This window comes from Euprymna scolopes, chromosome 23 (genome assembly GCF_053919585.1).
Source record: "Euprymna scolopes isolate OS-2025 chromosome 23, ASM5391958v1, whole genome shotgun sequence".
NCBI classification, from domain to species: domain Eukaryota; kingdom Metazoa; phylum Mollusca; class Cephalopoda; order Sepiida; family Sepiolidae; genus Euprymna; species Euprymna scolopes.
The window spans coordinates 116,055,931-116,079,855 of record NC_136504.1 but is presented as its reverse complement, the minus strand read 5'-3'; the positions used below and the strand labels follow the sequence as shown (position 1 = coordinate 116,079,855).

Sequence of the window (23,925 nt, the reverse complement as noted above, 5' to 3'; positions counted from 1 at the left end):
ATGTGTAGGTATAACTTGTTAGATGGTGTTTGTATGTTTGTGGTGTGTGTGTAGGTATAACTTGTGTTAGGTGGTGTGTGTGTGTAGGTCTAACTTAGTTTTGGTGTGCGTGTGTTTATGGTGCGTGTGTGTAGGTATAACAGTTGTAGTAGGTGGTGTGTGTGTTTGTATGTGTAGGTATAACTTGTGTTAGATGGTGGTGTGTGTGTGTGGGTATAACTTGTGTTAGGTGGTGTGTGTGTGTAGGTATAACTTAGTTTTGGTGTGTGTGTTTATAGTGCGTGTGTGTAGGTATAACAGTTGTAGTAGGTGGTGTGTGTATTTGTATGTTTGTGGTGTATGTGTAGGTATAACTTGTGTTAGATGGTGTTTGTGTTTGTATGTTTGTGGTGTGTGTGTAGGTATAACTTGTGTTAGGTGGTGTATGTGTAGGTATAACTTGTGTTAGGTGGTGTGTGTGTGTGTAGGTCTAACTTAGTTTTGGTGTGTGTGTTTATAATGCGTGTGTGTGGGTATAACAGTTGTAGTAGGTGGTGTGTGTGTGTTTAGGTCTAACTTAGTTTTGGTGTGTGTGTTTATAGTGCGTGTGTGTAAGTATAACAGTTGTAGTAGGTGGTGTGTGTGTTTTTATGTTTGTGGTGTATGTGTAGGTATAATTTAGTTGTAAGGTGGTGTGTATGTTTGTATGTGTAGGTATAACAGTTGTGGTCAATGTTTGTGTGTGGTACCCTCATGGCTAGGGTCCTCCAAACACTGTTGATCGTTGTGTCACAGTGATAATCTTTGTCCAATGTAGAGCCGTTTACTCTTTGACTCTCTGAACGATTTCCTTGAACTCCTCTTGATGGTGGTCAGTCCTTCAAATATATTTAATTTTAAATATCTAATCTGGTGCTACCAGATCATGCTGTATGAAAATACCTGCTTCATGACTAGAATTATCTTGGAACAAGCATTTTTTTTTTTTCCTTTTCAAAACTACATTCTGCAAAAAAAAAAAAACCCCAAAAAAAACAATGTTCCTTAAGAAAACAACCAAATCAAACCCCACGAATAAATATTTGGAGATATAAAAAAACTTCAAGCACAGAAACTTTTACGAAAATGACGAAATAAAAAATCAAATAACTTGAAAAGGGTTGATGTGTCGTAGAATAAAACCAATCTAATAATTCAATGACTTTTTTGAGAACAATTTTTCTTTTTTATTTATTGCAGACTATTATTCTCGTCTTAGTTTTTGTTTCATGACCTTTCGGACAACTATTCCTTTGGCCTTCATCAGGTGATAACCGTGACGGGATAGGAACTCTGAATCTCCCGACTGCATCCACTGCAATTACTGCCATCCATAGTTGTTGTCGTCTCACTAAATATTCGGGGCCCGTGGCGCAGTGGATAGAGACACTCAATCTCTACAATTCCAGATGAGAATTGTCTGAAGATAGCGGTTTCAATCCTACCCAAAGCCGGCCAGAGGCTTACTTGGCCAAAACGTGGTGAGACAACAACAACTACGGATGTCAGTAATTGCTGAAAATGCAGTTAGGAGATTCAGAACTCCTATCTCGTCGCAGTTAACCACCTGACGAAGGCCAGAGGAATAGTTGGCCGAAACGTTGTGAAACTAAGAAAGATGAGAATAATAGTTTGTAATAAATAAAATTAATATCTCAATAATAAATTCCAATTAAATCATATATAATTTTTCTTTTGTTTTCAAGTACAGCTCAATTATCAATATCATTTGTTTCATTGGAGACAAATCTCTTTCCATGGAGCATTCTTTCTAACTAGTAGTCACTGCGGATCAAATTAGGAAAATAGGGTAGATATGGAAGCAATTTGAACACTGATTCCTGTACTTTTGCAATTGACCGTTTGTTTGGCATTTTATTTCTTTAAACGTGCTAATAATGCTCATATATACTATTTGTAATCAATGGTTTTTCTTTTTTCGAGATAATTCGTGAACAAAAATATCTTGTGTATCCTCCAATTATGGAAGCCAAAACCTTACTTGCTGATGTTTACATTTATTGTTGGCATTCATCCATTGTGCGTCCACTCAACTGACTGCTGATTTTTATTCCAAAATGAAATGGTGCATCCATGTTTCATCCATTCACATATTGATGAAAAAGAAAAATTACTTTTTGTTACGTTGAAATGGTTGCAAACAGTGCTCTGACGCATTGCTGCCTTTAATCGAGCATGAGAAAATATGGCACCTACCTTGAACGCAGCTTTCTCATTGAAAAATGTTCATGCAAAATGGTGTCTTCTGATATTGTTAGCTCTTCTATCTCACGCAATGTCAATTTATAATTTATAAATGAGTTTGAACGTTTTTTTTTTGTTTTGTTTTTCTCGGGGAAAACTGCTGAATTTTAGGCTACTGAGCATTCAGCATCATTTATGCCTGTATGACCACATTTAAGGTTATCATGCTAGCTTTTAACTATTGTTTTAGGCGGAATAGTCCAAATAACTTGCATAAAGCCATTGCTTTGCTTGAATAGTATTTCTTCCATCAGAAAGCAATGCTTTATCAACACACTTAAATAACTAATTCGTAAACTAATAATCAAATTAGGCTAAAATTTTTACACATGCTAATTGAAGGTTAGTACTATATCATCATGGATTTTTTTTTTATTAGTGATGTCATCCATGTCAGTCCTGAAAGTTATTAGGTAATGTATTAGCTGCAATAGATTGTAAATTAATGAAGTAGTTTTAAAAAATAAAATAAAAATAAGGGTATTTTAAACAGCAAAGATTTTTTCTTCTTTCCTTTATTAAGCCATCATCATAAAACCCTTAGCAATTGACAGAGGCTACTAAGCTAATTAGAGAATGCATAAAACTTAAGAACATCATCTTAAAATTCATAAAATGCAATGTTTATTCGGGGGGGGGTTACATAGGGGGCACCACTTATCAAGGCCTAGAGGCCACTCGAGGATAAGGGTTATTGAGTGTACAGTAGTCAATGGGATAATATTGTAATCGTTAGCAGTGGAAATTTGATAAATTGAATTATTTAAGGAGACGGTTCATCAAGAATTTGTTTACATTGGACTTGAAGACAACCAAATTGTAGTCAGCTGGAAAACAGACAAATGGGAGAGTTCCACAGGCATGTAGTTCTAAGATAGGAGCTTTGTTCATGGAATCTGTTTCGGTTTAGGCACAAATAAAGAGTGGGGAAAATTGTTGACAGCCAGACAAGTAAAAGTTCTGAATAAAGATAAGCCTTTTTTCAAGTGAATCGAAGCGGCACTCGCTCTAGGCAGGTTCAACAAGCTTCTTTTGAAGTAGGAAGTTTCTAGGAATATCAAATTAACAAGTGGTCTTCAGTTGCATGTATATCCCAGTCAGGGGAGATGACAACATTAGTATTTTGCAATTCTTGCAGAGAAGTAGCACTGTCCTACATCGTGTAATGCTTGCGTGTATATAAGTGTCAATATAGTGTGTGGATATTTGTAACTGCATAGCAGAATGGGCGTAGAATATTTAAAACAGTTTTTGACGCAACAATAACCTGATAATTATTTTAAAAAAGAGGTATATATTTTTTCTTGTTAGGCTCATGCACTGTTTCCTTTTTTCCTCTTTTCTTTTGTTTCCTTTTTTCCTCTTTTCTTTTGTTTCCTTTTCCTCTTTTCTTTTGTTTCCTTTTCCTCTTTTCTTTTGTTTCCTTTTCCTCTTTTCTTTTGTTTCCTTTTCCTCTTTTCTTTTGTTTCCTTTTTTCCCCTTTTCTTTTGTTTCCTTTTTTCCCCTTTTCTTTTGTTTCCTTTTTTCCCCTTTTCTTTTGTTTCCTTTTTTCCCCTTTTCTTTTGTTTCCTTTTTTCCCCTTTTCTTTTGTTTCCTTTTTTCCCCTTTTCTTTTGTTTCCTTTTTTCCCCTTTTCTTTTGTTTCCTTTTTTCCCCTTTTCTTTTGTTTCCTTTTTTCCCCTTTTCGTTTGTTTCCTTTTTTCCCCTTTTCTTTTGTTTCCTTTTTTCCCCTTTTCGTTTGTTTCCTTTTTTCCCCTTTTCTTTTGTTTCCTTTTTTTCCCCTTTTCTTTTGTTTCCTTTTTTTCCCCTTTTCTTTTGTTTCCTTTTTTTCCCCTTTTCTTTTGTTTCCTTTTTTTCCCCTTTTCTTTTGTTTCCTTTTTTTCCCCTTTTCTTTTGTTTCCTTTTTTCCCCTTTTCTTTTGTTTCCTTTTTTTCCCCTTTTCTTTTGTTTCCTTTTTTTCCCCTTTTCTTTTGTTTCCTTTTTTCCCCTTTTCTTTTGTTTCCTTTTTTCCCCTTTTCTTTCGTTCTTGCATGTTGCTACCTTCCCAAGTTTTTCCTTTCGGAAGGTGGGTCCTGAATATGACCTTAAACTATATCCGATGGTGAGGCCCCAGCTTGTGGGCTTATGGGAGTGTAGAGCCACTCCTTAATTGCCATTGCTCCCAGGTCCACTCTGACCCAGAGTGGTAGTACCTCTCAACTATGAGTTAAATAGAAACTGACTTGAAAAAAAAAAAAACAAATATATTCTATTAAAAAAATTTTCTTCACAATCACTGGATTTAGCATTAAATAACCTGAAAAGGGTTGATATGCCGTAAAACAAAAACAAACAATCCTTTCGGAAGGAAAACAAACGCGAATTCTACTTTTTATATGTGGTATCTATTTTCGTTTGAACCCCTTTTTGGAGTTATGCAACGCTTGTTTAAGTTTACATGTTGCTATATCTTGCGCCCGATAGCTTCTGCCAGGTATCCAGAGACTGTCCACTTTTTACCCTGTGGCTAGCTAACTGTCCATCTCGACTGTCCAATTTGACCACCCAACTCCGACTCCCAGTATATATGAAAGTTAATTCTTTATTGCATCTGTTTGGAATGCATCCTACTAAAACCATGTTGTCACAGCTCGTGTATTTCAAAAAATGCAGTCTGGATGTGAGGACACTTTAGAAGAACGATATGCAAATGCAAAGTATGGAATGCTCTATACTGCTTTTGAACCATTTTTGCATGAATCGAGCATCAGTTTTTGGGTGGCATAAGAGATTCAAGGAAGGCAGGGAATTTGAGGGATGATGGGAGGAGTAAAGAAATCAGAACACCAGAGTTAATTGGCCAAATAAAGAATTTCATGGATAAGGACCATCATGTGTGCATAAAGACAATAAGTGCAATTTTAATGTCAGTGTGGGAACTGTGCACATAATTACTTGCAAAGAACTGAAGATGCAGAAGATTTGTGCAGTTTGTCCTAAGGGTGCTCCATCCTTGTTACAGACTATTTGACCTTGATGGACATCAAGCAATTCCTCGCCCTCCTTATAGTCCAGACCTTGCTCACTGTGATTTTTAGTTAAAACCTTAGAGGCTGTCGTTATGAAACAATTGGGATGAAAGAGAACTTCCACGGGGCCTTCCAGATATTGTTGGAATGATACAAGTGCATTGCAGCTGGAGGAGATTACTTCAAAGAGGACTAAAGTTTCCTATGTGTACTATCAAGAAAACTGCCGATACAAAAAGTCTGGAAACTTATTGAAGGCACCTTGAAATTGTCTACAACTTTGATTTTTTTTTTTTTTTTTTTTTTTTTTGGTGTTTTTTTTTTTTTTTTTTTTTTTTTTTTAAGTCAATTTTATTTCAACTGAAATTGTTCAGTTATTTCCCTGTGAATATGCAAGATAGAAAAAAATAACATAGTGTTTAATCGTCGCGATATCAAGCTTGTATTTGCTGACATCTTTTGTCAAATTCTTCTTTTCCCTGTCACTCGATATTCCTTGTGCATTTAACGCTCCAGAGTTTAAACTCGTCGACATGAAACAGCCACAAGAGTTTACGCATGCATCCTGGGATATTCAATATAATTTCCGCTTACTGTCAAGTGAATTCATTTGTGGTAATTAAACCGTGCCATTGCAGCCAATCAAACGAGCAGTCAGAATCTCTACACAAATTACAAAATGATAAATCTTTGGAGGAATTGTGTTAAAAAAAAAAAAAAAAAAAAACTACTTGGCTAGTTGCTCTACCAAGGTTTGACAGTTTAGTTTAGCTTACTATTTTCACTGAAAACTGAAAGAAACAAGTGGATCCCCTATTTCTACCACTGAACTAAACTTCCGGTTTTGTCAGGCAAATATTTGGAAGATTATATATTGTCCTCTTTCGTTAATCTCTTAAATAAGTGGCATAAATGATATTGAATTCGCTGACTTTTCAGATAAAATTTGTAAAAGAATCTGACGTTAAAATAGGATTATACAATTTTTTTAAATTTAATTTTATGCAAAGAAAGTAAAAAATAAAAAAAATTGTGGAAGCTAATCAAGAAAATTCATATACTTTGAATTTTTGTGAAATTTTAACAATTATTAAATATCGTCCAAATTTCAGTTTATTTGCACTGTTTTTAAAGGGTTTTAGAACACATAATATGGGCACAAATCCTCGCATTTGAAAATTCAAATATTTCAGATTTGCATTGAATTTGATCCATAAACATTAGGATATCAACAAAGCAAGATTCTCTAAATTTCAATTTCTCTATAAAACCTTTAACATTTAAGACATTTATAATCTAAAAATCTTGAATCAAAATTGAGATTTAGTACCATTATATCGTGATTTTAATTAATTTAATTAGCCGTTCTGGGATGGATATTCTTCTAGTAAACATGGAGATATATATATATACATACGCACACGTGTATGTGTACATATTATACATACATACATACACACATATAAATATATATGTATTGATTGACTGTACGTTAATTCACGGAACTTTCTGAGGAGCTTTTGTAAAATAATCTGAATCTAAAAACTTAAAATGGTACGCATTTTTAATGACAACACTTTAAATGTATTGCTAAGGTTGTTGGAAAAGTGGTTGGATCATTCTACTGCTCCAGAAATTTCCTGATGCAACCATCTACCTGTAGAAGATTCAGATACGTCCTAAAGTGGAGTAATTCTGCTTAATAGTTTTTGAACTTGTTTTTGTTTGTTTTTTAATAGTAATGTCTTTACTCTCTTATGCCACATCTATCATCTGAAGCAGGTGTGTGCTACAGGAGGCCTGTGAGCTACAATCCGGCTTGTCAGACCAGTTAATGTCGCTCTCAGGTTTTTTTTTTGTTTTTTTTTTTTAATTATGCACTTTAATTTGGATTTTTTTGTTTTGATATCGTACAATAGGCACCCCCAAAAGTCCCCACAGAATTACCCCCCCCCATAAGTAAAACGATATAACTTTATTATAAATTAATATTATCAATATAACTTTTGTAACATTTTAAAAGAAGGGCAAAATAAACTAGTAATAATTTAAAAAAAAAAATTTTTTCATCATACGAAAATAATGAAATTGCGAGACGAAAATCGTGTTTACATAATTGGCGCTTTAAAATAACGTTCCCATGTAGTAAGCATTTCAAACGTGAAAACATACCCTTGTTTAATAAATCTAGCAAAAATCAACTAATAGTCAGATTTTTGTGAATTTTTCGATACTTATCCATTTTAGAATGAAATCTATATATATAAAAGGCAAAATGTGTGTGACCATTTCGTGTATGTCTTCAAAAGGCTTTTCTCGCACACGCTCCCGGGTTCGTTACTATCGCTTACAACTGTTTATATGGGTCCTATATCATAATATGTAGGATTTGGGAATGCGGGTCATCTCTAGATTTATTTACGTCGACTTTTATGAGATTCGTGCTATTTCGCTTTGTGCCCGGTTTGTCCTGCATTTTAGTATAAATACAGTGAAAAACGTTGGGTTCTCGGATTTCGCTCTGCTTTCCCCCCTTTCCCACCATCATCTGGGGAAAGTGAAAACTAAAAATAATGATCCCGCGATGACCTCATTTAGCGTCGTCCTGTCAATCAAACCTCTTTTAGCTTTATAAGCTTTAACTTAACACGTTAATCAATTACTCTCACTCGTGGTCGAGACCGTTAAGTATTGGCATTGGTTTCCACCTCCACGTCAAAGCTTCCAGGTTCAATCCCTCCTCCCGACCAAACGTTTTTTTTTTTTTTTATTACTTCGCTTATTCTTTAGTTTACCCCCCCCCCCCATACACAGGTTTATTTATGCCATTGTTTTCCATTTTGGATTTTTTTTTTTTTTTTTTTACATCGTCTTTTTTATAATTAAGCAGGATTATTAATTACCCCCCCTCATACACACACACCTACAAATACCCGAGCAACGCCGGGTACCCCCCCCCCGCTAGTTACATATAAAATGCAGTTTCTGTAAAATATACAAAGGGAAATATTTTTTTTTTAGTACGTGTCCCTCCTCCCTATTTATTTTTTGAAATTTGAACAAAATATATTTAAATCTATCAAAATTTTTATTCATTATGTAACATAAGTAAAAAATTTTTTTTTTTTAATTTAAATACATGTATTGAACAAAAATTTACCTTGAAGTTGCGATTAAAAAAAAAAAAAGGATATAAATTTAATATTATGTTTTTTTGCTTAAAATAGCGTTTTTTGAATTATTATATACTATAATTAGTTGAATTGCCAAGAAAAAGAAACTTCGTAAACATTAATTTTTAAGATTAAAACGATTAAAATTCCATTATTTCAAAATGTTCCGTTACAACATACATTTTTAATTAATTGTTTAAAAATTTTTTTTTAAATAGTAAGTTTTTATATAAACATGGCTCTTGTCAGCTATTTTATCTTCAGATTAAAACCGATTTGAAAATATTATTGCACAAATATTAAGCATTTTGTAGGCCCCCCCCCCTCATATTTTGTTGTCTCTTTTTACCAAACAAAAGTATGGAAGCCGAACATGAACATTCAGTAAAACCGTATTTCATATTTAATATACAAATGTTTATAATATTATTAATCATTAAACCGTGTAAATCTTAAAACCTAACAAAATTCTAACAAAGATTAATTATTAATTGCAGTTTGAAGAAGATAAACAAAGTTGTAAAAAGTCATTAAGTCGCTTCTGCTTTTCCATAGTTCGTATAGTTAACACAAGTCTGACGTCACGGAATCATGCTTTCTTTTTTTTTCACATTGTTTTGAAGATACCTATCGTACAACTGGTTTTCTTGTAAATGTGTCTTTTCATTGTAAAACAAGATGGACAAAAATATTTTCAAGTAGGTTTATGTAAACTAGTCAGCATTAATATTTCCGGCAAGTTCTTTATCTAAATGTCAATATTTAGTTTCTGTATAAAATTTGAATCCTAACAAAGCTGATACTTTGAAAAAGTTTTGTAATTTAACGATAGAAATTGAACAATTCATGGCAAATAAACAAGATGTTACGTATTTCAGAAATAAGGACTCCAAAGTCAGCTCACAGATGGAAATCTATGAAGTCAACAAAGAGTGGCACTACAACATCTGTCAGAACAGACATTAACAAATTATGTAAAAATGCAAAATACCAATTCTCACATTAAAAAAAAAGAAACGTAATAAAATGTTTGAATATCATAATTTTATTTCTAAACATATTCACAATATTTACTGAATTACTTATCTATAGTTCTCAATTGTCTACATATTTTACGTTAACTGGTCCTCGTTCTTGTTACAAAGTTCAAATATGGCCAAACGTTAAAAAATGTTGCACATCCCTGATCTAAATGATGTTTTATGCTTACTTAAATAAAATTCTGTCGAATAGCTTTGTCACTTTATAAGTGACCGATAGATTCACAGGCAAACAAACAAATTGTAATATATATCTAATATATAAAAGCCTATATGTTTGTCTGTCTGTCTGTCTCCTTATTTTCAAACTTGCAGAGTGGCGCTAGGGGCCTCAAATAATTGGATTTTTTATGGATTGTTCTTTTATGGATCTTTAGCCGGTTAAAAGTAGTTTTTAAGGGGTCAAAAAATGTGTAAAAATTTTAAAAAATCGTTACACATTTTCTACATTCATCTTATTTTTAATCAGTTCATATGCGTGTCACATTGGTACAGTCGTAACGTCACCAGCTTTGAATGCTACAGTTTTGCTTTCAGTTTCGATTCTAGCTGATGGCACCTAAATATTTTTTTTTTACTTTTGAAATTACAACTCTATAATAATATATGCAAAATCTGGACAGATTAAAATATCACATTTAAGCGTATTTTATGACTGAGCAAAGCCCCCCCCCTTAGTTATATTTTTGCGAAATACAAACAAAAACCAACGTTTACTAAAACTATATAAAAAAAAAAAAAGAATGAAAAGAAGCAGATAGGGGGTCAACTCAAAAAATGAATAATATTCGGTGCTTGTGCAATATAATTCAATTTCAAATAAATGTATTTTATGTAAAAATATGTCATGTTGAAATTAGAAAACATTTTTAAAAAATAGCAAAAAATGGTCAAGTATAAAAATAATCACAAGTAAAAATAAAAGCTACTAGCAGTTCCGCCTGGCCTTACTTGAGCCCTATGTACTGTTCATAACTTTACGTGCATATGTATATATTAAAGTGTGAATATGTACGGTAATGCCTTTCTATATAAAAGGCTTCCTTAACTACCATAGAGAAAAATTGGTAGAGACTGCAGACGTCATATTTTTGTTAATTTTGATCCCAATTTTGACCCCTTAACATTTATTGTTTTGAGCTCAAATTAAATTAAAATGTTTGACACATGTCCAAGTACCTTACATTTAAAATTTCAAGTGTTTAGACCCAAAATTGGCAAAGGAGTTTGGTAGAGTCTGCAAAGGTCAACTCTGTAAACTTTGACCTCTTGCCAGCCAAATTATCACTCAAAAACTGATTAAAAAGCTTCATGTCTTGAATACCTTTCATGTAAAATTTAAAATGTTTAGACCCAAAATTGGCTGAATAGTTTGCTAGAGACTGCAAAGGTCAAATCTTTTGAACTTTGACTCCTTGGCAGCCAACTTTTCGGCCAAAATCCGATTAAAAATCTTGCCCTTTGTCTGATTACATTTTATGTAAAATTTCAAGTTTAGACCAAAAACTGGCTGAGTAATTTCATATTGACTGCAGAGGTCAATTTTTTAAAAACTTTGAATCCAATTATGACCCCTTACCATTTATTGTTTTGGGCTCAAATCAAATTATGAAGTTACATCCATGTCCAAGGAACTTATATCTAAAGTTTCAAGTGTTTAAACCCAAAATTGGTGGAGGAATTTGGTAGAGTTCTCAAAGGTCAAATCATTGCAAAATTTCTGATTAAAAAGATTTTCCCTAATCCCAATACCCCGTATGTCAAATTTCGAGTCTGTAGACCGAAAATTGACAGTTAATTGGTCGGTAAATGTAAACAGACAGACCGACACACACACACACACATCTATTTTCACTTTTATAGATATATAGATTTAATTAAAGTTTTGATATTTGTTAATGTGAAGCTTTTTTTCATTTCCAGGGGAGATAACTGAAGTTTAAAATTTTAACAAAAAAATAAAAATCTGCCTTTTCAAAATAGAAAATGGTGAAACAGTAGTATCTTATTTCTTTTTCTTTTTTTGTATTCTTATGAAAAATAATTCTAGCAGATTATCTACTCATTTGTCATAATTTTAGGAATTGTTATTAATTTCGACATCGCAAGTATGTAGTAGTGTTTTTGCATGAAATTCATTGTTTATTTTTATCAAATTATACTGAACAAGCACCTAATATTCTTGTGATCTGTGTTCATTTCACTTTTTCGTCTTTGTTTTTCTCCCTATTATCTTATTGCTGTCTTTTAAATCTCGTTTATCATTTGTGTCACTCAGAAATCGCAGCCATTATTTGTTGCAGTCATTTTCGTTGTCTCATTGGTCAGTTTTTAAGCATCGTTTTGTGCTCCCCTCCCCCTCTTCATGCGTCGACCATTTTTCTGAGCCATCTTCACATATTTGAATTATCTGTTCTCTAACTGAATTACGACCTGCATAAGGTTTTACATACCTGAGAGGAAGTGTTTAGTTAAAAAAAAGGATTGACAATACCTCATCTCTGTTTCATCCCATTCGCTCATCTCGTCAAAATGCGTCACCAACTCTCTTCATCCATCGATTCCGTCATGTCCCGATGATGTTGTCAATCACATGTGACACCTTTACCAGTTTCAGACGTTCAAGGCTTGCTGGTGTCGAGAGGACAAACGAAAACAACCAGAACCACCAATACCACCACCACCACCATCATCATCACAAACAAATGAACACAAGTCGTCTATTGACTCTACCGGTGGGTAAGTGTGTGTCAGATGCGGCGTGTGTACTCGTCCCCCCAACCCCTCTAGATTAATCCCCCACCACCGATTTTTATTTTAATAAAAATGTGACGCTCCCACCAATATTGTTGTAGACAGACGTCTTTTTCCAGTTTTGGTTGGTTCCCAGCTACTTCCACGCTTACCCCCTATCCCCACCCCCAAAATTTATGTATCTTTTATTTTAAAAATTTATTCTCTCCACTTCGACTTGTTTTGCTTTAAGAATTTTTTCCTATTTTTTATTTTTTTTTTTCAAAATTGTGTACTTTTTCGTATTTGTATACTTTGGTGTTTTATTCTTATCTTGAATGTTATTTTCGTAAAGTTTTTGCTGATGTAAAAACCCTAACCTTCTTAAGGTGTACCTTGTTGAACTCAGGAATTTGCAAGTAATTTCAAATGGAACTGTTTATTTAATCCACGAGGGTAACATGCTCTTGTTTTGTCAGCCATCCTAAGTAATTCGCAATTTTAGTTTTGAATGCCGCCGGATTATCGAGTCATAGTTGACGGAATGAGAGCATGCTACCATCATGGATTAAATAAAAGATTTCGTTTGAAATCCTGTGCAGATTCCAGAATTTGACAAGATACACCTTTTTTAAAAAAAAAAAAAAAAAAAGTCAGAAGTTTGCACAAATGACACTCAAGATGAGAAACGTTGCACAAATAACACTCGGGATGAAGTCTGAAGAATCCAAATAATCAGTTCTCATCTCAAAAATTCAAAACTTTAAATTGATTCCATAATTTGCATCAACTGGACAAGCTTTTTAACCCAATGTTGTTCAGTTTTTTGGGGGGGTTTTTTTATTGCCATGTCATAAGCCCTCAGAACCGTCAAGGTGCAAAATATATGGTCAAAATGAATAACTAAAAAAGCCAGATCATGTTTTTTTTTTTCACATGGAGGTCACCACTTATCAAGGCCCAGAGGCCACTCGGGGATAAGGGTTATTGTGTGTACATATGTAATATTTTGTGATCCCGGAGAAGTTTCTGACTCTGGGCAAGGTTTTCTCAGAGTTAGAATTCCATCAACCCATTTTGTTTAATTTCTAATGCTACCAGATTAGGCTGCCTGAAGATACTGGGTAAAAATGCACCAAACATTAATTGTTAACTCGAAAATTTAGAAATCCGAGTAATGTATAATTTTTTTATCAAATAATTAAAATAATTTTTTCTTTTTTTCTGAGATTTGTTATTAAAACAACTTGTTCATAAAAGATGTTAATCTCTTCAATTTGTTATTAAGTCAAGGAGTCGGCTTCACATGGGGAGAGAAATATGATGTATGATATGAAAAGAAACTGGAATCTTAGGGGAGATATCAATCATACCAGTTATTATAGGTGCCACAGGGCTTATGAAGAACTTGAAGTCCTACCTAACGAATATTCCTGGTGAACCAAGTGCAAAAGAGATCCAGACAATTGCACTTAAGGGAACAGCGAGGATACTAAAAAGAGCTCTCGGTTGGGCAATGTTGGCAGCTGGTTTGGCTGCCCCATACCCTGCATTACAATCTTCAAAGAAAGAAAATGAAAAAAAGGGGGAGGGGAATAATATGACCATGATCAAATGAGTATAATTTTAATAAGATTATTTACTAGTAGCAGGGGACACCCGACACTTAAATATATTTTAGTTCATGGAGATTTCATAGTTATTATCACAGAGCCAATTCGCTATCAAATATTGTACCTAATACATAGTACTGATTTCAAAAGGTAAAGAATAAAAATGACTTGGGTGCCATCAGCTAGAATCAAAACCAAACCATTTAGCGTTACAGTTACATCTCTTACTGATGTAACTATCAAGAGATAGGTAGGAAAGATTTGATATTAAATGACTTGAAGAATTGAATTTGGACATGCACAGAAAAATAAAAATGTTGGCAAGTTGAAATGAACATTTTCGCTTTTCAACTTGCCAACATATTTCTGTACGAGTTATTAATCAATCCAAACAAAGATTTTACTCATTATAAACTGTCCTTTGTGTATGATTACTATTTCCTGTTAATTTCAGTGTTATGTGATCAGTAGTTTAAGTGTTTATCGGTTAAATATTTACAGACACACACACGTTTTATTTATATAGATTCAATCTACCAGTGTGTCATCGAGTTAGAAGTATAACAATCCTCTATCACAAGGCTGACTTAATGCGAATGTTGTTTGGAATTCGTGGACCTAATAGTAAATTTTTATTTTTATCAAAATTCTATTCAATTATGTTCCATAATTTTTGATGTACACTGATGCTTATATATTATTTGATTGGAATTCATTATTGAGATGAGTATTGTTTAATTTTTATTTTGTTGCGGACAATTATCCTCATCTTTCTTAGTTGTTTCATGACGTTTCGGCCAACTATTCTGCTGGCCTTCGTCAGGTGGTAACCTCGACAGGATAGGAACTCCGAATCTCCTAACTGCATCCACAGCAATTACTGCCTTCCATAGTTGTTGTCGTCTCACCACGTTTTGGCCAAGTAAGCCTCTGACGGCTTTGGGTAGGTTGAAACCGCTATCTTCAGACAATTCTCATCTGGAACCGTAGAGATTCAACGTCTCTATCAACTGCACCACGGGCCTCAAAGGGAGATCATGGTTGGATTTTTTGGTCTTATAAATCCCCGTTTATTATCTGATCTTCCATGGTCAGGTCCGTACCGAATGGTATATATATTATTTTAATTGGAAGTCATTATTGAAATGAGTATTATGTATTAATTTATTTATTGCGGACTATTATCCTCATTTTTTCTTAGTTGTTTCACCATGTTTCGGCCAACTATTCCTCTGGCCTTCGTCAGGCGGTAACCGCGATAGTTTTATTCTGAAACTGATGATTTGGCTTCAAATTGTTTATGTCACATGTTTCAATTGACTATTAAGAGCCACTGTCCACACATGGGACCACAGTTGACCTCAAAGGTCAGTCAAATACTATAACCGAATGACTCGATCCACCTGGCAAATCATATTAGCCACATTCTCACCCTTGAGCAATCAAAAAATCAAAATCTTTTTTTATATGTTCGCAGGATGTTTTACATGCTGATCCTTTTATTTTTCGTTTTTGTCGCATTTCATAAGTAGCCGCATCATCTAGTGATCGGAAATTCATCTGTTTAACTAAGATGAATAAAACTCTTTTCATACGGGAAAGACACAAGGAGACGTTTGCTGAGTTTTCTTCAAGGTTTTATTGGAGAAAATGGACTTAAGGAGAGAGACTAATCTATATAATTATAAAATTCTGTGAACTTTGCTTGCTTGCATCTTGTCTCTGATTGGGCGATTCCATTTTTTAAAAAAGGGATGACAAATGAATTATATGCATGTGGCTCAGAGGCTAAGGAATAAGAGTGAAGAGTTGTATGTTTTAGTTTTGATTTTAACTGATGGCATATTTTTAGTTTTGATCTCATTCCCATATATTAGGTTCAATATAATAATCGATAGAGAATTGTCTCTATAACAATAAATACGTAATCTACATGAATTAAAGTATCATTTAATCGTATCTTACGGCCGGGTAACGCCGGGCGGCCTACTATAATTGTTTTCTTCCTAGCCTTAGCTTAGTTTTCCAACTCGAGAAATGAGATGTAAACATGTTATTCAGGATTATGAGTTGTTTTTTTTTTTTCTTTTTTTCTTTTTTATTCAGAAAAAGAGGATTTTTGATTAATTCGCTAGAGCCTTACATAATTCTCTGCTTTTTATTTATTTATTTATTTTTTTGCACTATTTGGCTGTATTTCTTTCTTTCTTCTTTCTCAATGTTTATCTCCCTCTCACGACGAGGTGTGGTACAAGGTTAAGAAAATGGGATTTGAAAAGCGAGTACTCTAGAGAAAGACAACTCTGAACAGTCTCGTTGTCATTCTTTGGTAGGGTCTTCAAAGCGTGAGAAGATAAAGCCTGGAACAGGACACAGTATCATACACCTCAACCAACAGAACGAACCATCTCAACAATTGCCTAGATACTGGTGGTTTTGGAATCGGGAGTTATTTCTTTTCATTCGCAAAAAGTGCATTTCTGCTTGAATTGTTAAAAGCCTTGTATCATTCTGTTTTTATTTTTTATTTTTTTTTTCAATACGAAAAGCTGATTTCTGCCTAATAGCTAGGGCCTTACCTCCTTACTTTTTTCTCCGCTATTTGTCTGGATTTTACTTTACTTTCTTTTCTCTAGCTTTATCTTACCTTCTCTTTTCCTTTTTTTCTCTCCTCTTTCCCTCTTCGCGTTCCTCCTTTCTCTTATTATAGTTCTCTCTGAAAATGCTAATTTTTTTTTTTGTGCCGGCTAAAACTTCAAGCAGGGAAGTTAGATAACTTGTGTTTTGTCAAAGAATCACTTCCGGTTAACCCTCCTCCTCCAGATGCTATCTTTCAAGCTGTTGTTTCTGTTCTCCCCACCCCACCCCCGCTCCAAGCGGGAAGAGGGAAGGGGTCGTGCCCCACCTCTTCTAGTATGAAAAATTCGTATTGACGTCAGTTTTTTGTTTGTTTGTTTGTTTGTTTTTTCCTGAAATGTCTGCTTACTTGTTGCGGCGTGTTCATTCAAAAGGAAATAACAAACATGGCTGCTTGTTTTAACGCTTTTTCTTTTATATTAAACTATTTTTTTTATTTGCAAACAAAACCAATAATGAATGCCGAATTTTGTGTCCAACAACCAATGTAAATGTTAAAATAAATTTTATTGATTTTTCTGTATTTTTATTCATGTATGTACGTTATCACCTTTCACACATTTTTTTAAAAAATGAGATTATCCGATAGTGACTGTTATTACTAAACAAAATCTTATTTACCCTTTTTTTTTTTTAAATGAATTTTTCCAAAAACAAATGCTTTTGTTCTTTTTTCCTTCTTACCTATTTCCCCTCCCCTTCTCCCTCCGTCTCTTCTTCTCCCTGTCTCTTCATTGTTTTCCTCTTCTTCTCCTCTCCTTCTTCCTCCCCCTCGCCGTCTCTTCTTTCTTCTTCCTCCATTCTTTCCTTCTCTTTTCATCCTCTTGCTCTCTTCTCTGGGACAGGCATGCAACATTGTAGCAATGAGACAGAGGTTAGAATTTGACCGACAATGCAGGACTTTTTAGATTTAAGACTTCTTTTTTTTGGGGGGGGGGGAAAATTAGATTTCGTTTATGACGTAAACAACACCAACTGCTTACTGAGAATGTTGGGTCACTTAAACGCTACAAGTGTTTGCTCATTAAAGCTCAGTAGATTTGCTGAATCAATTATTTTTCTGCTAAGTTTATCCAAATGTATACATGCAACTGTTTCACGTCATAAGCCCTTTTCTATGCGTCTTCCTTTCAAACGAAAGCATAAACCGTCTTTGTCCAGAATCCCTCTTATATATAGCATGGGTACCCGGGTGTTTGTTTGGGGGAGGGGGGTTAAAAAAAAGTGGTAGTAGGAAAGCAGACTCGATTGAACCCGTGACGCAAAGGTGGAAAAGAAGAAAGTGAAAGAAAAGTTGAAATCTTATCGCTACGCTACGACGCGAGAGGAAGTGTAAACTGTTCAAAGTTAACATTAAAAAGTTGCAGAAATGAGTTCACGCAGGCGCAGAAATGAACGTGTGGCTTGAGGCCAGTCAAACTTCTCACCATATTTATTTGCCCACGATGTTGGGGGAAACCAGCTCCTCCAGAAACGGGGAGCTCTCAAATGAATAGCAATTGTCTGATATGAAGGGGTTTCTCAACATTAATCAAAACTAATTGCTTTCAAGACGTTCCTGGCAGGAAAGCCAGGCGGCCTACTTCATGTCGATTAGTTTCGCTTTTTATTCATTTTTTTTTTTTTTGTATAAATAAATACGTGAAAAGATGGAATAGAGGGAATTTTGTAAAAGTCGATCAAGAAAAAATGTAGAAATGACGTCCGTTCGCAAATCGTAGATATTATAATCTAGGGTGTATATAAAAAGTTCTAAAAAAAATAGTAACCCTCTCGAGACCCCCCCCCCCCGAAAAAAAAGCCTTTCTCGGACATAAAAAATGCGAGACTGCACCACTTTTGCCTTTTATAAATATAGAAAACAAAAATAAAGACAAGACAAGTCTGATGTGTGTGCCTTCCAAAATTTATGTAAATTGATCAAGTAGTTTTATTTTTATTAAAAGAAAAATCATTTTTAAGCAAATTTGAGTTTTTCTTATATCCCCATGTTAAGAGTAGCTTTCTAAAATTTCTCTAACTGTGATTTATTTTGAGTTACAAAATATGAGTGAAGCGATATTTGCACAAAATTTGATGCAGAAAAGCATAAGTTAAAAGGACATTCCAAACAAGGTACGACTCAATATAGAAAAAGCTAAAAAAAAATATGGCACAATCAAAGTTTATTGGTTAAATGTAGAAATGTAAATGAACGTGTCTAAGTGTAATAATCGGAGTGGTTGAAAGTCAATCGGAAAACTCGAAAATTCCAGAGGTGAAGATGGCTTCTTAATAGTGCGTTAAGTCTTTAGTTTATGTGCTAACTAGCAAAACATACGGCCTGCCTATGAATGTCTTTTGCTGTTTTTAACTCTGAGGATAAAAGCCATTCTTTGAAATTCCATGGAATAAGGAAAATTTTTAAGTTTTCACCTTGTATTTCTTGTCGAATAATAAATTGTTGTAAATTCTAATTTACAAAGTTTAAATTAAATTTCTTATATCAATGCTCTATATTTCGAATATCGAGCTTTTTCATCTGGTTGAGATTATCCTATAAATATTAGTATTAATATTTATACTCGCTTCAAGTTTATGGAATTATTTAATTTGTAAACTTGAATTTTCACAACTAATAATGTTTTAAATATTGATTATTTTTATACCTAGTGTTTCATGCTCATGCAATCATCAGTGTAAAATGTAATAATTGCTGCCAGTCAAGAGATTCGAATCCAGTGACAGTCACCTTTGACTCCGTAGACTGGTATTCTACCAGAAATCACCACGATAAATTGGGGAAATTAAGTACCTATAAATGCCAAATTAGTAAACAGTCAGAGAGTATTCAATGACAGGAATTCGGAATATTGCATTCAAGTTTAGATTAACTGCTTTTTTTTTCTTTTTTTTTTTTTTTTTTAATTTCTTAAAGAGATAAATTATTCTCTGGCAACCCACCACTTCTGTACTTTCTATATTCTTAACTCTACCTCCTTGTTGTCTTATTTCTTTTCAGTCGCTTAAGACCCCAACAATAATCGAGATCTTCTAGTCGCTTTATTTCTTTTCTAAAAACACGTTTGAAATGCATTCTTTTACTATTTTTGAATTCATCCAGATTATTCTTTCTGGAATGTTCTACACTTTTTGTTTTATCATTATTTAAAAAAAAAATTTTTTTTTATTATTTTATGCAGGGCGGATCTACACCTGAAAGAGAGGCCAAAGGAAAAAATGCCAACAAAGTCCGCAAAAAAGTCTGGCTATTTTGGTAGCCATTGGTTGTACATCAGCTTCAATTATTTGAGTCGAATGTAAAGAGGGAAAACGGCGTCGGTACTTGTGATCCTTTTTCTCCTGCGACCCCCGCCCTCGATGCAACCTTCTAACCAATCAAAACAAGGAGGAAAACAAACAAACAAACAAACAAATTGTGCGCATCGACAGGGTACACATGTGGGGCTTCATCATATAATAGTGTCTGTTTTTTTTTTCTTCAGGAAGAAAATTAAAAAAGGAAAAAAAATGTTTTTAAATATTATTATTGCAATATAGCTCGACATGTCAATTTTTGCTCTAACAAGTACGAAAACAAAATTGTGTGCATCGAAAGTGTACACACGTGGACGTGGGGGCTCATCACAAGATAATTCTTATGATGCATAATTTATTCTGTCCTTTTTAAAAAAAAATTTTTTTTAATTGAACAAAAAAAAAAAATTTGAAAACAAAAAGTTCAATATATTTTTAAATATGGGCAGCAAAATCTGGTTCATTTTTTTTTTTTTTTTTTTTTAGTGAATTATAAGATCTTGTTTCCAATCTGTATTCATGTGAATAATGATCAAAATTGACGTGAAATTGAAAATACCCACATTTTTTTGTATTCATTGAAATAGATCTTTGTAAATTATTTTTAAAAATTCCTTTTCTTTATACCCTAAAAAGTTGTTGGTGAGAAATGTAATTCACTCCCTGAATTTTTTAGATGGAAAGCTGATTGAGCACTACTTTGGATTTTATTGTCACTCCTCGGATAAAAGTGAGATGAAGGAAGATATTGGAAGACAATTTAGCACTAGTGTGAAAGGTGCAACTTTTTTGGGACATTTGGAGAATGCATAGCAAAGGCAGATAGGCAGAAAACTATTTTGTGTTTGAGTTTCATACACATTTATTGAATTAAAATAAATATAACAACATTTTTATCAGCAACAAAACATGCATTGAAAAATTTTAGAATTTTGGCTTGATTAAAAAAAATGTTTAAATCTCTAATTTTTGTTTTAAAAAAAACTTTTGCATTTTCTTAAATCTATTTAAAAAAAAAAGCAAAAAAAAAACATGCATTTACAGTTATGAGATTTTCGATTCAGTCCTTAAATTGCATTTGTCTGCCCCTGCTATGCACTCTCCAAATATCCCAATTGAAAATAAAAAAATTGTACCTTTGCACAAGTGCCGACAGTTTACTGGGAATAAAATCGCTTTTTTCTTGGCTATTTTAATATTTTGTACTCGTAAAAAATGTATTAATATTTAATGAGGTTCTCGCTTGTTGAAGTTTATTATTTATATATAAATATTATTACTTATTTATATTATTATTACTTAGTTTTTACTTGTATGGTTCATCTTATTCCTTTTTTTTTTTTTTTAAGGGCCAAAGTTATTTCATTTGCTTTCTGCTTTTCACTCCACCCAAACACACAGTATTAACATCAAACTACAATGACATCCCATAATTTAGATTGTATTCATATTCCCTTGCGTCAAATCGGTTAATATGAATATTTTCCTGTTTATGAATCATGCACAGTCATCGTTCATCGCTGGCAAAAGGGCATCATGAATGCTGATGACTATGTAGAAAAAATAAAAATCTGGAACACATAAGGTCGCTCGTTTTAATGGTACCATTTTTGTCTTCATAGCTCTTAAACTCTTTGAGTTAAAAGAAAATAGGAGACTTTACTTTTGGAACGACCCTTGCATGTGTGAATGGGCATATATATATATATATATATATATGAGAGAGGGATAAAGTTAACCCAAGAAAGTAAATTTTCAAAAAAAAAAAAAAAAAACCTATCTGGATAGAAAAAGCTCTACCCAATTAAGAGGAGCAAGTTAGGCAATTTCTATGAAAAGATAATGAGACAAGGATTAAAGTCACAGGATTATATTACATTGAAATGCCATAGCCTAAAAAGCCCCCCCCCCTCTATTTCTTTCCCTTACCTTAACTACTTTTATCCTTATTGGCATGATAATGTATAAAGTTCCTATGTAAAACAACTGCTGAAAAAAAAAAAAAAAAAAAAAAAAAAAAAACCAGGAGTGCTTATCAAATGATGGTCATTTTAAGAGATCAAACGTAATTTTCATGAAACGAGGTGAACCTAATTCAGAGAGTTTAAATTTAAAAATGAGTTTTAATAACAAATGCTAATTGATTAGTCAGAAGCAACGTTTGGTTTATCAACATAAATGCTACCTAGGTTGGACTTAGAAAAAATATTTAAATCGTAAAATTTTCAAAGTATATTACAAACAAAGAATATACACAAAAACATTAAAGTTGGCTACAGCTGTTTTAAGATGTTTATTTTTAATTCCACAATGTTGCATATATTATGAAAAGAAAACTTTATATATACTAGCGGAGGGAGAGGGCACCTGGCTTTGCTCAGCCGTAAAATACGCTTAAATATGATATTTTAAATTTGTCCAGATTTCGTATATATTATTAGTCATGGTTTAAAAAAAAATTTTTTTTAAGTATTTTTGTGCTATCAGCTAGAATCGAAACTGAAACTGTAGCATTCAAAGCAGGTGACGTTACCACTGCACCAACGTGACACGCATATGAACTGATTAAAAATAAACTAAGATGAATGTACAAAATGTTTAACGATTTTGTCAATTTTGACCTATTTTTGACCCCTTAAAAACTATTTTAATCAGCTAAAGACCCATAAAAGAACAGCCCGTAAAAAATCCGATCATTTGAGGCCGCTAGCGCCGTTCTGCTACTTTTAGTTTCGGAGGAGATAGAGTTTGAAAATATGGAGACATACAGACAGACATATAGAGTTTTATATATTAGATTTGTATATATTCATACACATATTTTATTACATTGTTATTCTGTTCTCTGCTGAAATTGGGTTCTTTATTCTTTCTTTCGTCTTCAAGCTTCTCTCACCCTCCCCCCCTCCTCGTTCGCCCTCTCTCTTTTTGTAAAACTAGTTTTTGGTACCCCCCCCTTTTTTTTTCTAGTTTTCTGAAAAAATATACTTACAGAAAACCATAAAACGCCAGTAATTTAATTTTTCATATAAATCATTATTTCTGATGGCGTAAAAAAAACAAATTTTTTTTTCTTAATAGTAGATTTCTTTCAGAATTAATTTCAGGATAAGTCTGAGCTGGTTGTCTGATTTGCTATCTTTCACAATGGCATATCTCAACTTTCGCATCATCATTTAGATCCTCTTTAGTGGTTCTGTAAAAAAAAAAAAAAAAGATTCTTATTCAGAATTCAACCTAATTAAAAAAAAAAAAGATTCTTATTCAGAATTCAACCTAATTAAAAAAAAAAAAATACTCAAAATCTATATGATGTTCGCATCTGTCCCCGAACAAAAAATGTCATATTCCAAAAAGCACTTACATTGATCAAGTAGTTTTATTATTGACTAAGAAAACCAAATTTTACAAGGAAGCAAAAAAAAAACTGTCTTGCGTCTGCGTCACCACTTGAAAAGAAAGAGCTGATCTTGGCAATTCAAACTTGCAAGATCAGCTTCGTAATGCTAACGATTTCACATTAATATTTTAAATCGTTAAAAAAAATTTTTCTCTAAAAAAAAATAAAATCTAATCAATTTACGTGATTTTTGAAATATGACAGCTTCGTTCTGTGACAGGTACATAAGATTTTAGTTTTTAAATTTTTCTTACGATTTTTAATGATTTCAATTGGAAATTGTAACTATTATAAAGCTGATTTTGATTTCGATAACTTGAATTGTCTCCCTTTATTTCTTAAACATGGCGGATCAAAACAACGTTCTCGCTTCATCATAAATTTGATGGTATGATTTATAAAAATAACTGGTTCAATTTACGTGATTTTCGGTATATGACATCTTCCTTCGTTCTGTGGCAGGTACATAATGTTTTATTTAAAAAGATTTTTTTGTATTTTTGTCTTGAAAATAGGTTGAATTTTTAAATAAACATCGAAAACTTGAGCCACAAAGCGTCATCTAAAGAGATGAGGGAATTTTTATTTTTTCGAATAATCTGTAGAATTCACCTTTGCAAATCTGCAACGACTAAACTGATTTCGGACGATTTTTTTTTTTTTTAGTGCTTATTAAGATACAATCGATAAATCGATTTTTTTTTTAATGTCGTTTTAAACAAAAACAATATTATGTACTTAA

The 23,925-nt window shown here is 33.1% G+C and overlaps 1 protein-coding gene across 15 annotated transcripts in view; it reads left to right on the top strand.

The window, feature by feature from the left end:
* The window catches only part of LOC145246151 (pleckstrin homology domain-containing family A member 1-like), a 394,476-nt gene extending 373,586 nt beyond the window's left edge, over positions 1–20,890 (top strand). For 6 of the 15 annotated variants that reach the window (XM_080108005.1, XM_080108008.1, XM_080108009.1 and 3 more), the window contains 2 exons: positions 12,115–12,242; positions 19,669–20,205. In XM_080108005.1, coding sequence (XP_079964131.1) covers positions 12,115–12,242; positions 19,669–19,789 — 249 coding nt within the window. In that variant the 3' untranslated portion in view covers positions 19,790–20,205. Of the gene's footprint in view, positions 1–12,114; positions 12,243–19,668 lie in introns of all 15 variants that reach the window. The other 9 variants (XM_080108017.1, XM_080108015.1, XM_080108018.1 and 6 more) reach the window with 4 other exon arrangements.
* Positions 20,891–23,925: the final 3,035 nt, after the last annotated feature.